General features: G+C 43.5%; 1 protein-coding gene across 1 annotated transcript in view; it reads left to right on the forward strand.

Moving 5' to 3' along the window:
• Positions 1–13461, forward strand: part of ARHGAP20 (Rho GTPase activating protein 20) — a 50878-nt gene extending 37417 nt beyond the window's left edge. The window contains exons 8-14 of the mRNA XM_010180803.1: positions 734–916; positions 5338–5516; positions 8235–8396; positions 9185–9294; positions 10253–10442; positions 10766–10877; positions 12401–13461. Of these exons, the coding sequence (XP_010179105.1) occupies positions 734–916; positions 5338–5516; positions 8235–8396; positions 9185–9294; positions 10253–10442; positions 10766–10877; positions 12401–13461 (1997 nt within the window). The remainder of the gene's footprint in view (positions 1–733; positions 917–5337; positions 5517–8234; positions 8397–9184; positions 9295–10252; positions 10443–10765; positions 10878–12400) is intronic.
• The last annotated feature ends 489 nt before the right edge of the window (positions 13462–13950 follow it).

The raw sequence follows: 13950 nt of genomic DNA on the forward strand, positions 1-13950 counted from the left end.
AGTGCGACTGAACTAAAACCTCTTAACAATGCACCCACATTTAATGTATTTCAACTGCCAGGTCTCTGAGCAAGTCCAGAAAATACCTGTGTGGTGGCATTTTTGAAAGCTTCTCCAGAAATGAATTGCCTCTGTGTAGTCCCCAAAGATGGTGGTTAATGCCGAGCACAGCTCATTTGCATTAGCCTTGTGATTAACCTTTCCTTCCTGTTTCAGCCTCAGACAGGAACCATAGCTGTGTCTGGTTTGATGGCGCTGATGGCTGTTGCACTTACCATGGAGAGGGAGGAAAGATCACTTTCACAGTGGATTTTTGTTTTTGCATGCTCAACAAAAATTTGACACATGACTGCTCCCAAAATCTCATTTCTCACCAGAATATGAACATCCAGTACCTAAACTCTCAGTGTCACAAGCAAAGCCGTAGAAAGAATAAACACTGAATTCAGAAATAGTCACTTGCATTTTTTCTGATGGTCTTTTATGTGATGAAACTGTAATGGGTCTGATTTTACTTTTACATCTGTTTAACTACACCAAACACAGTAACTCTGTATCAGCCAGCGTATGATTTATGCCTGTGTAAATATGCAGAAAAGCATCAATTCTGAGATTACTGAGAGAGAAAGTGCTGCAGGCCAGTGTGCAAAATCTGCTTTTCCTCCAAGGCAGATGGAGTTTTGCAAGTCTCCAATCAATCCAACACAGATTATTATGATTTCTCTTTGAACAGGGCACGAGTATCCCTTTGGAATTAAAATGAGCCACATCCGCGACGCTATGCCCCACGGATCAAAGCACTGTGCCTGCCCCAGGCAGCTTCAGGGGTCCTTCTTGACGGAGCAGCTACCCCAGGAGCTGCAGTGCCAGTTCGTGCTGAAGCCAAGCCGCCTGAACGTGTGCCAGCAGCTGAACGGTACGGCCGCCCCCTCGCCCCAGCATCGCTCACCCGCAGCCCTGCTGCCTCCCTGGCTCTGCTATAGAAAGCGAAATGTGCCGGCATGGGGGGGTTGATGGAAAGCAAAGAGGAGCGTGCAGATGTTCCTTCCAGCTGCACAGGGGATCTTGCAATGCAGCTCTCTCTGCTTTGAGCATGCTCTTGTATGTGTGTTATCTTTGTGAGTTACATTTTGACAAGCTGTCTGTCAAGTGGTTGTTCTAAAACCACCGAAAGAAAGACAAGATCTCTCCCCTGCAGTTTTTTGTAAGTCTATTAGCTGAGCTTTTCTCTGCAGCCCTTGCCATGCTCTGTAGCAAGGCAGAGTGGTTCTATGGTTCAGGAGTCATGGCTTGACTTCGGCACAGAATTCCCACGCAACGTTTGACAGCATCCTTTATCTCAACAAGGTACTTGGGACCACACACCTGCCTTACTGGGATCCTCGTGTGCCAAAGCCTAGGCAGGTACTTGAGTACCTAGATGAAGTGAGCAAATACAACTCCTTTATTCAAGTTCCCTCCGAGTAGAATGAAGACCATAATACTTTCTCCTGCCTTTGGCCTTGATCCTGCAAAAATATGAGCACCTGCTCTCTGTTTTGTACTCTGTTGTCAATGACACAATGACTGCTCACTGCTCATAAAACAAATGAGGAGATCTTTACAGGGTTGGGGCATTAAACTAAAAACTCTGTAGGGCAAGGAAGCATCCCATGGTGTGTTTTTATTGTGCTTAACACACTGACATAACTCAGCTCAATTAGGAACTCTGCCCCATTTCACCATTAATGCCTGTACAATAATGAAAATAACATATGCACACTGTTATCCTGTGCACTCCCCAATAGCTGAGATCTCCACAACATATGAATAGAATCCATATGTAATTTTGTTAGAAATTAAACATAGCAAGTGTATACCAGTGTCTATTACAAATGATTCCGGAAATTGGTGGCACTTTATAAAAATTAATTTCCTTTTGACACTCCTTCTCCCCCCAGCCCCCTTCCCAGTAACTTGTATCTTATATTACTTCATGGCATATTTTAAGAATGAGGCAATTTTGCAAAGGGGTGTAATTAGGTTTACAGGCCCCAGTTGGCAGCTGACGTTGACTGGCAAGATAAAATAGAAATGCAAATCAGGCCTGTAAAGTTGTAATGCAGATGCGTTTTCAGCGGTGCTGTGCACACCGCAGGAGGGGAGGCAAGGCTGGCTTTGGGGCACCAGAAGCCCGGGGCAAGCTGCAAGTCATGCCCAGGGACTGAGCTGAGTGGGAGAAAGAGGCTTTTAGTCCATTCACCTCTCCTCCTCATCAGACAAAACCTTTTAAAGCGATGTATAGGTCTGGCTGTTTGCACACTACATTATCTTGCATACAGCACAGTTCGTTGTGCTCTTCCTAACTCCTTTTCACCTCTTTTGGTTTTGGAAAATGGCAAAGGGTACCTGTGTGCGAGCCAAGGCTATGATCTGGCTTTGGGCTCAGCTTCAGCAAGGCAAAATCTGTGTTGTTGTTAGGTACCTCCTAGCACACCACCACATACAGGGCAAATTTACAAGGAGCGGACTCTGTGACCCCCTATTTCACTGCCACACACACTGTGCCATCCTCCCCCCCATCACTTCCCTGTAACTCCCCATTTCACGGCCACACATGCTGTGCCATCCTTCCCCCCCCATCACCTCCCTGTACTGATACTGCTGCACTGGACACACCATCCCTTCTGGAGGCAGCAAGGGGTAGCTGCCCTGTTGAAGCAGCAGACACCATGGTTAGGCATCCTTGTAGGTGCTGACAGGCAGACGTGACTGACCACTGGCTGTCAAGTCACATAAGTAGCTGTGTGGACACCGACCACGGTGGTGTAGCTGCATCAGCTGTCCTGGCAGGGTGGTTAAAAAAAGTACAGAAGAATTCACTGTGCGGAAGAACTGGGAGGGTTTCTGTTGCCTCTCCTGCAGTCTCTCAGCACGTAACAGGAATGGTAACCTACCAGTTAAACATAGCCATTAAGTAATGCTCATGAGCACATGGGTAAAAATTATTGTAAATAATGATTTGCTTGAAGTTTAACTTGAAAGAACTGACTCCTGTCAGTGGCTAGTCTGTAGTCCAAATTATTATTTAACTGTCTGTTAAAAGAGAAAGCAAAATTTCAACAAGTTGGTCTCAATAAAGAAAGGAGGTATTTGAAAACTGACAGTTACGCATTTGATCAGAAAGGATGCTATGCAGTTTAATAGATCTGAGGTTTTATTTAGAAGTTTCTGATTAGTTTTCAAGAAGAGGAAATGCCACTTGCATGGCTGGGACACTACCTATGAAAAGAAATTCCCTGCATGTAAAATATGAGCAGAATAGATGGCTGCTGTGAGCTCTGAGCAAGATCTGCAACTAAAAGTGTTGCTTTTTCTGATTTTGGCCTAGAATAATCTACCAGAGCAAGGCCCTGATGTTTTTGTATGGAAGTCCTTCTGCAAAGCAATAACTGGCATCTTGGCTGAGGGGAGGCCAGGCTTCTCCTGATGCTGTAACAGGTTCAAGAAAATAAAGTGTACATCCTCCCCTTCTCATCTGCTCTTTACCTTAAGACATCTCAACCGCCTTAGAAAAGGGGATAAGAAGAGTTCTCCTGTTGTTCAGTGAATGTTAATTTTGTAAGTGACATAGCATTTCATTGCTGTACATCAGTTGTTGGTTTCTGCCCTGGTATGCTGAAGAACAGTGATGGAGATTTCCTTCCTGTCCCAGGAGAGACCTGCAGTTAATCACAATTCCCCCTTGCTCCCGTTGCCAGTTTGGACCATGGCTTTTCAGAGTAGAGCAGGCAGTGAGAGACTAAGAAAAGTTCCTAATTTTAAGACCTGTTTTTTCCCACTTCTGCTATCCCTTGTTCTCCAAAATAGCATTTCTTCTTCATTTTTACTTCATTTTACTTCTAATGAGACCCAGAGAAAAACACCAATATGTATTTGCTGTTGTGTGACTAGAACTCCAAGTGAAGCAAACCATATTCACACGCTAATATCCTGCTCATATGAAAGAAAATTGTCATTTTGAAAGTTATAGGTTAGTTATGTTCTCCCAGAACATGATGTGTCAAGTAAAGCCTTAGACACTGCCAAGCTTATATTTCATGAAGCTTTGGACTGCTTAAAATGTGTATCCTCCTTAGTATTTTTTATTAAAATAATTTTTCATCAGGCTTTCACATTTTGAGTTAAATTGTAACTTTTCATCCTGTAAAGCCTCTAATGAAAAGATTTCCACCCATTCCCAAAGGGAGCATGATCTCCTAGAATGGAATGACGTATAACAGAAATCACTATTTGGGCTAAAAGACAAGTGTAGTAAAGTATAGGAGAGAAAAATCTGGTACTATACCACAGTCTTTACTTCTGCAAGCCTTGCTTCTACCCTCTGCCCTTCACAACAGCAGAAAGCAAAATGTATGACCGGGTGGAAGAGCCAGCTAATAGAAAGGTGCACAAGGTAGGTAAGCTCCTAAATCAAAGGCTTTGAAAATGTCTAGAAAAGGAAAAACATAACAGAATAAATTTTTTCTGGTTAGTACTTTCATCTTAAACACTCTCAACCCACCCTTGACAGGAGCCCATGCTGTTAAGGTTTTACACTGGCTGATGCAGAGAAAGGTCATATAAAAAAACCCCTTTTTCCTTTTCTATGCACTGCAAGTAAGAGCTCCGATTAGTGATGCTCTTTTGGTATCTCATGAAATATGTTAAAATAAATGAAGACAAACGGAGCTCATCAGTGTGTTGGCAGCATGCTGAAATGCCATCTGGAAGGCGTTGATTAAAGGGCAGGCACCATTCCTACGCCATGGTCAGCAAATGCTTGGAGTGAGGGTTTGTGGAGAAGAGCAAAGGCAACAACTTCTCCTGATCTGATAGTGTCTCACTCCTTTAGTTGATTCTCTGATGTTACCTGTGAGGGAGTGGGTGCTCTCCTGCATTGCCAGAGGAGCTGGGATGCCTCCAGACAACAAAAGTGAGGGCAGTGTTGTTTATGTATTAATCTTTTCCAAAAAGGGTCTGTGGTTTTGCACCTCTGAATGGGAAATAAGTTATTGAGCACCGTCCAGCTCCATGTGAAATCAGTGGGCTGAGGTTTGCCATCCCACATAGCGGTAAGTGCTGCTGTGGTCCAGCAGTGCACTGCAGATCTCAGTGATCCTCTTAAGAGCATGGGAAAGGCGTTTTCCACACACACACACAGGTATGTGCATGGTGGATTAGGCTGAGCTGGATGCCAAGGAGGTGGTTGAGTTCATGACATTTTTTCCTTTGAAATCATAGCAACCACCACAAAACAAATACTGGAATTAGAATTGAAATGCATTGCTTCTAATAAACACCTTTCTCTTTTCCCAGACTTAAGCCAAAAGTCATTTAAAAGGAAAAGGTCTATCATAAATTGGGCTTTTTGGCGTGGCCCAGGCACTCACTTGGACAACGCACCCCTCTCCTCAACATCTGCTGCTCCTGGGAAGCTCTTTGGCCTTTTGCTAACAGCCATCTGTGAGGATGACAACCTGCCCAAACCCCTCTTGGTGAGTCCTAGGCTCAGGGCTGCTTCTTACCGTGGTGGAATTTCTTTGCGTAATGAATGAGAACACGGGGACACTTTGTAAATGGGACACTGAAATTACCCAAGCGGCAAAACCAGAAGGAAACCTCATTTGTGGTTCTCAGCAAAAACTTTGGTTTTTAACGTGCTGTGGTCAGGCCTGGTTAATACCAAACAGCTTAAGAAATGTACGTGATCCATCTGCTGCTCTGGGCTATTTCTTCTTTATAAGACTGGTTCCCTAATCCTCACTTATACAGTATAAATAAAGGCCACATTCACACACAGTTTTTAAACCACTTCCATCTGTGTAAATTCCCCAACTCCATGAATGTGTCATCTACTGTCCTAGGCAGTCTACCCTTGCACACAAATGCTACCTGCCCTTAAGCAGTTTCAGAACCTTGTCCCAGGGCACACCAGCACTCTGAGTCCCTTGTTTTTGGTCTGACAGCACCACTGCAAAAAATAGGTGGGAAGGTGGAGACTGCAGGAGCATCTTTTCATCCTGTTGCGAAGGAGCACTAGTGCTGTAGGTGCTATCAAAACCAGGCCAGGAACATGAAAAAGGTTGTCCTAGAGCCCATTCCCAGGCATAATTAAGGCAGATGTGGGGCATTTTTTGTCAGGACTGAGGACTGCCCTGTTGTTGATGCAGCAGTTGAAACATCTACGGGATGGAAGTGAGCTCTGTAGGATGGGGCCTCTCATCCAGCCTGACTTTTGTCTGGAGCAACTTGCCAGAGCGCCACTGAAATCAGTGGGGTTACAGCAGTTTACAGGAAGAGGTGGTTTGTCTCCTAAGCTTGTGCTTGATGTGCTGCTTTATCACTGCCTGAATAGTGAATCGTACCAGAACTTTTCAGGTCTTTTAATAGTGTGCATTTGTTAGTGTCTTTTGAGGAGGAAGTGTGCATTTTTATCAGTGGTGTTATTTAAATAAGCCCTCCAGAGATGAACCTGTAAGAACCTGGTCTCTCTTCCTCTCTGTCTGAGAGATGAGCCAGTGCTGCATTGCAGAAATTTCTCCAAAACATAAATATTAGTAAATTTTTATCTGAAAAAATAGAATCACAGCTTGGTAGACTTTGTGCTTTGAATCTTAAACACTGTGTTTATGGCACAAAATATAACTTACTTTTGATTTCATGCAGCATCTCTGGAGAATGGAATACAGCATCTGAGGGACTATGGGATTTACCTGCAGGAGAAGGAAAATATCAGGGCTGACTGCTGCAGGCATGTTTGATACCTCTGCTTCAAACTTGCTTTCACAGCTGAAGGGCTCTCTTTTAGCCATTGCCACACTGAATTGTCTTACAGCATTAGCTTCATTTGTGTAATTCTGTCTGGGTTTACTACTTTAAAAGGAGCTTCCCAGTTTTGTCTTCTGGGTATTTTATTCAAAATATATTTTTAAAGCATTTGTTCATGTGCTAAGATCCCGTGCTGTCAGACTCGGCCTGTTTTGACAGCAGAGCTCTCAATCCCTGCAAAGAAAATGGAAAAGCTGATATGAGTCCTGCTGCCATGAAAGGTGCTCCTCCAAAGTGTCTGCACTTACATGAATGCTTGGCTTTCAACTTCTGCAAGAGCGAGAAAGAAAAGTTAAAGAAGAAAAGTAAAAATAGTAGTTTCCATTAGATTTATTTGCATTGCTGTTTGTCAGGAAGACCTACCTTACAGCCCAGGTTAGGAAAGTCACCAAACCCCACTGCTTAGCATTACTGCTACAGTAACTCAGTTTAATGATGACAGACTCTCCCCCAGTGTCCATTTTCTTGCCATTTCTTATGATAATTCAGTCCTCAGACCACTGTGTGCAGGCACGTAGTCCCAGAGACAGATTGCATGCGTTTTTCCCCTTGGAGGAGACGAAGATGACAGATTCCACGTTGCTTGGAGCAGGCCTGGGGAGAGGCCTGAGACACGACCCACGGGAGACTGCAGAGAATTAAGCAGCTGGAAAATATCATGTACATCTTACCTCAGGAGAGGGCTCTGATTTCAGCGTTTCCTTTTCTGCTCGTTTTCTTCTCCTATTTAGCAGAAGAAATTGGGCTCTCCTGTTATTTTAAAAGCTAGGCAGGAATCTGCTTGTTTTCTCCTTCCTTTTAAATATCTCATGTAGTGACCTGCCTGCCTGTTTACTCCTTTGCAGTCTCATTGGCTTGGGAGGAGCCATGAACCAAGCTTTGGCCCCCTCTGGGTGACCTCTCAGGTGGGAGCACCTTCAGGTGCTGCCAACAGCCCTGAACTGCTTGCAGAGTGTGATACTGCTCGCAAGAAGCAAAATGAGTAAAAATGTGAGTGCGATCTGCTGTAGAAGTGCAGCCACTGTCAGATGCAGACCTTTGGATTATGGAGACCACTCTCCATTTCCCAAACCACAGTGTTTCTGTGTTTAAATGACTTGGCTAAAACTTGAACAGATCCTGCAATCACGCAGGAGGTCAGTGCTCAGCAGTGGCAGCACAGTATTTCTGAGGGGATGTTTTCCAAAATCTGTGCGCCAAACCACAGCTTTGCTCTGCAGTTTGGCGTGGCTTGGAGGATGAGCCTTGGCTCGTGTTTGATTTGCGAGCTGTTTTAGGACTCAAAGGTTTTCACCTGTGACGAAAGTGGCAAAACTACATTTTAATGGCATCTAACAGTAAAATACATTTCTGAGAAAGCCTGTTTGCCTTTTAATCTCATTTAGGACATGCTTTCCCTCCTTTACCAAGAGGGCCCTTCCACCGAGGGCATTTTCAGGCGCTCTGGAAGTGCAAAAACCTGCAAAGAGCTCAAGGAGAAGCTTGATTCAGGTGCTGAAGTGGACCTGGCCTGTGAATCCATATTTGTGACAGCATCTTTGTTTAAGGTTTGTGAAGGACATTCCTTTCCCCTTTTGCGGGACTTACACAATTACTTTCCTACTGGTGGGTTTAGGACATGCATTTAGGGCAGGCCAGCTGCACCATGCAAAGTGCTGGTTTGCAGTATTCATCCCATGATAACAGTTTCACTGTGGGGTGATTGCTTAGCATTTATCACAGTGAAGACTTACCACGTGAGAGCAAATGTGTTACTCATCTGCACCATAGCTTCCCTTACCCTGGCTGGTTTGGAAAGTTACTGTTTAAGCTTTTTCCCAAGTTGCAACAGTTTGCCCACTGGTATTAGGAAACAGGAGCAGCGAGATTATCCATAACTGGTATAAGTACTTCATTACTAAAGGATTGAATAAGGGAAGGAAAATAGGGTGCCTTGGGGCACTTATGGTCTGTTAGTATTGGAGGTTGTCAGCTGAGGAGAAGAAACGGGGTCTACAGATGAAGTTAAGTGGTAAGTAAAGACAGACATTATGCAGCATCAAAAGAACTGGTCCCACAGCAGATTTTTTAGTTCAGCAATAGCAGATAAAGCATCCTTCTCTATTTTGAAGGAAAGGGTGAGGAAAGGGCAGGAAAATGTTCAGTTTAAGCATAATCCAAATTACTTCTTTATCTCCGCTGATTTTCTGCTGGTTTTGGTTGCTGTGTGTAACAAGATACTTGTCAGCGAGTGCTGTCCCACTGATACATCCTCTTGTATCTTCATAGTTTATTCATATTCCCTCCTGCGCTCCAGAACAGCTGTTCACATGTTTTCTTCTTTTTTCTTGATAAGGATTTTCTTCGCAACATCCCAGGAAGCATTTTGTCATCCCAGCTCTGTGATAAGTGGGTCTCTGTGATGGATCAAGGAAATAATGAAGAGAAGATAAAAAGCATCCAAAGGTGGAGTTACTTGTATTATCTATATTCTTTTTTCTTTAAATTTGTATCCCAGAATGCAGAATCCCAAACATTCAACTTAAAACTTGCAATTAGTTTTTTTTCAATAGATGCTGAAAATATCTTTATCTGTGACAGAGTATTTAAATTTACATATATATTTAAGGAATTGCCTGTATGGGACAATTTTCTAACTCTCTTTTTGTCTTGCTTTTCTGCTTTTTGTGAATGCCAGTAAATAAATGAAATATACTTTCATTTAAAAAACATTCATAATATTAGTAAATACACCATCCAAGACTTGGATTTCTGCCTGATACCAAACCCAAAAATAATCTGCAGGGAATTTTGGAGTCCTATGTGAAAGAGTAGCTGAAATCTATTCCTCATATTTTCCCCCTCATTCATCTCAAATTTTAGTGACCAGCTTGAAGCCAAGCTGGAATTGTGAATGAAATACTGGAGCATAATGGCAAGTGAAGCCTCCACCCTTGCAGGTGATAGAAAACAGAAAGTGGGCAAAGTATATGTCATGGGAAACAGAGCTTTGTACACAAGCTGACCTCCTGCGTACTTACATACATTATGTATACTTATGACAACTAGGTGGCATGGAGAGACAACTGAACTGTTTGATTAAGTGGACAGTGAATTACCAGGCAAGTTAGGTGAAGTACAGTTTCATGCCATACATTTTACTTGGTTCATTAGTTTGACAGAGAGTAATTTTAATTATGTGTTAGGGTGTTTCTGTCCTCCCAGAAAACTGTTCAGAGATGTGTCACAGTGAGGGAAAGCAACTGAGCAAGAACACCTCTTTGACACTTCCTCTGGCATAATTACTGGACCATGTTACCCTGTTTCTGTATTTTCATTATCTTGACTTGTGTATATCTATGGAAAATGGACCCTATTTTGTCCAGTCACTAATTTGAAGAACTACATTTGTGTATGTTTTCAGGTTAATAGAGCAACTCCCCAGAGCTAATGTCGTTCTCTTACGTTACATCTTTGGAGTCCTGCATGGTATAGAAATGCGATCTGAAGAGAATCAGATGAATGCATTTAATTTGGCTATCTGCATTGCACCTAGCCTGCTCTGGCCTCCTGTTTCCTCCACTCCTGATGTAGAAAGTGAATTTACAAAAAAGGTAAGAAGGGGTGGGAGACCATAAAGCAATACCAGGTACATTAGCAAAGTGCTTCTTTCATCAAAAAGATCTCCAGTTGTGGTGGCCTTGGAACTGGACAGAGTAGAAATAAAAAATATGTGTAGAAGGATGTATATTGGGACATTTTTGCTGGGTCTACCTGTTTTCTTCAGGCCTAGGAGATGGGGAGAGGTGTTCCTGGCTGTTGGGGGCACATCTTGGATGGGCAGTTTCCTCCTGTTCCTCATCTGTGTGGTGAGCTTGCCCTGAGCGGGGTCATGGAAGATCTGACAAGACATCTCTCTCTCATTGCTTTGTTGCAGATTTCTAGTCTGGTCCAGTTCCTCACTGAGAATTGCTGCAGGATTTTTGGAGAGGAAATTACCTCCCTCTTTGGAGAAATACTGATGACATGTAAGAGAGAGAATGGCTCAGGTAATACAGGTGACGTCTTGCTCCTGTTAGACAGCTAAACTCAGCCAGCCAAAAGATCAGTATATTCCATGGAAGAATGCTGCTCCCCTCTCCATGCAATGGTTCCAGATACTGCTGTTCTCTTTCCTTTGCCCAAAGTACTGGTGACAGTCACTGATTCAACTTACTGTAGACTTGGACTGTATCACAAAATATCTCCCAAAGAGTCCTTTGCTCCTGCTCCAGTCATCTGAGCCACTATGTTAAAAAAGGGAGAAGGGGGAAACAGAAAGAAAGAAAAAAAATCTGGAGAAGGTTTCATCTCATCTAGAATTTTTGCCCCAGCCTATGTTTTCCCAGAGTATTGGGAAGTCAGCCATCAGCAATGGCTATAATACACCTGTCACACCATTATATTAGAGCTGAAAGCAGCTGCTCTTCATTATCAAAAGAGAGAGTTCTCCAGACATGCAAATTTTGCTCCTAGCACTGGAAATTCATGGAACTGGGGACTGAAAATGTCTTACAGCCCAGTTGGCAGAGCATTCCAAGTATCATTAATGCTCCTTTTACTCTCCAGCCCTGTGATAGTGTTGATTTTGACTAGAGTTTTGAGTCTCTCCTTAAAAGAATTCTAAAGTAGCATTCCTGTAAAATAAATTTTGTCACAGTTGGTCTATACTGAAAGTGGTAATGGCACTTGTCCCAGCATGCCAGACTGACTCAGTGTGGCCCTCTGAAACTCCTCCTGCTCTGCCTCCAGTGAAATGTGGTGAAATTCAGTGAAATCAGGATCTGCTGTGCTGTGATATGCTGGGACTGAGAGCTCAGATCCACTATAGGTTACGGCAGTTGAGCAAGTTTTCAAGCCTGCACTGAGGCATGGTGAGTGCCCATGCGTGAACTCTGTCTGCTGCAAATGTGAGATAATTCGGCTTAGCATAGCCCAGAGCAAAAGAGATTTAATGTAATTCCAATTATCGCCTATGTGGAACAGGGCCCAGGTGTGCAGTGCTCAGTGGAAATGAGGTGACTATTTAAACTCAGACTAGAACTTTCTTTATAGTGCTGCTCTTAAAAATACTGTAATTTGTGGAAGATAATAAAAGTACAAAGTATGCCCCTATTTTCTTCATTTGTCTAAAAGAAGGAAAGAAAGGTTAAATGCTGCTTTCACTATTCATTAACAAAAAGAAAAAAACCAATTAATTACAGATTTAGTGTACTGCATGTAAATTATCATTTACAGCTGGATTACCTACTATTAAAGTTCCCCACTTAAAAAAAAATACAAAAAACCCCTAACCCTTATTTGTGCCATTATCATATGCTTCTTGACTGAACTGCAACTTAGCATTCATTTCAGGTTTTCCATTTCAAAATTAGACAGTAATTTTTTCTGAAATTACTGGCATTCATGCTTGAAGAATCTTTAAAGGGTGAATGCTCCTGAAAGTAAAGGATACTTGCCAAAAAAAAATGCAGCTGCTTGTCAGCAGGGTGTTTCAGTCCCTGATGTGTTAACACATGGTTTGTCCTTGCAGATGCTGCCTCCCTCCATCTGAACGACTCTTCCTACGACAGCCTGGAAAATGAGGCGAATGACGAAGCCGACTCCTCTTCCAGTGACTGGATTAAGAACCGAGATCAGGATAACAGGAGCAGGGAGTCTGTCTTCACGCTGAGCGACGGCGATTCGGAGCAGACAGAGGTGGATGAAATCCAAAGTAAAGCCAAATCGAAACAGTTGACAATTTCTGTTGATGTGCACCGTAAGTTTTCATCCCAAGAGCGCTTGGAGGATGAACCTCTTTGCTCCAGTGCACTGGGCTTCTCTTCAGCAGCTACCTCAGGCACTCTCAAAACCTTGAGGAGACACAGGCGCTCCTCTGAGCCAGCAATTGGCCTCCTCGCCCCCAGCTTTGCCCGCACTGGTGATGGTCATGAGAAGGCGGCACGCAAAGCCAGCTGTGACGCTGTCCTGTCTCATGAAGATGAAGACTATCTCCGTCAGCTTCGGTCACTGCAAATGGAGGGGCAAAAGCTTATAAATCAGAGCTTGATTATAGGAATTAGTGTTGGTAAAAGTGACAACACACACCGAAACGTTGAAAAGAAAGACTCTTCCCATTGCCTCCTGCCTCCAGCGCCAGAGGGATTAAATATTTGCTCAGGATTTAGCTCTTCTAGCCTGTCTTCTCCTGCAACGTCTCCGTCTGTGTCGTCAATGAGCTCTCTGGACAGTGCTTTCTCTCAGTTTTCAGACCAATCTGTGTTTACCCCAACCGAAACTTCCTGCCCTTTCGACAGCACTTTTCAGTCGCTAAAGAAACACGAAGACGCTGCCGCTGAAGCAGCTGATGACTTTTTGGTTAAACCCACCAGGGTGCCGCCATCCCCACAGCCGACCGACGCTTTGGCTGAGGGGGGCTTGGTGGAGCCCAACAGCAGGCCGGCGCCCCCAAAACCTGCTGACAGAGTCAAGGGCTATTTGATTAAGCCTGAAATCCAGCCATTACCCCTGAAAGTCACAGGAAGAGACAGACTTCATGATCCGAGATTGAAGAGGAGGTCTAGAAGAGCATTACAGCAATCCAAAGTTTGAAGAGACTGAGCAAAGCTTTTTTTGCGGAGGAATCTTAACACTTAAAATAAACACCGTAAAGAAAATGCCTTCGGTGTTAATGTGTGTTCATTTTAAGTCTAATATCCAGGTTGTTCAAATTTAATTGAGCAGTCCCCGGATTCACACGTTTTCTTTTTTTAGGAAACTGTCTGAGTAACGTTCCTACATAAAGCTTTGCAAGAACATTGTACAAATAATAAAAAACTGCTAAAAAGGTCCCAGGAGGTAATGGAGAGCAGTGCCCCGTTCTCTGAGCCTGCCAGGGCAGCAGGGTCCTGCCGGGCCTCTGCTCTTGACCACTTGAGTGTTGAGCCTTGCGGATGTGAGTCCCAGTCCTTTGTGGTTTTGATGTAGTGTGCAAAGTCAGCGTAGATTCCTTACCTGTGGTAGTATACTACTGTTCTGAGACTGATAGGTATTACCTTCACTGTCCTCCAAGGAGTAAGTGTATTGTTTTCTATATGTTTA

Source organism: Mesitornis unicolor, unplaced genomic scaffold, assembly GCF_000695765.1.
Source record: "Mesitornis unicolor isolate BGI_N332 unplaced genomic scaffold, ASM69576v1 scaffold873, whole genome shotgun sequence".
Classification (NCBI taxonomy): domain Eukaryota; kingdom Metazoa; phylum Chordata; class Aves; order Mesitornithiformes; family Mesitornithidae; genus Mesitornis; species Mesitornis unicolor.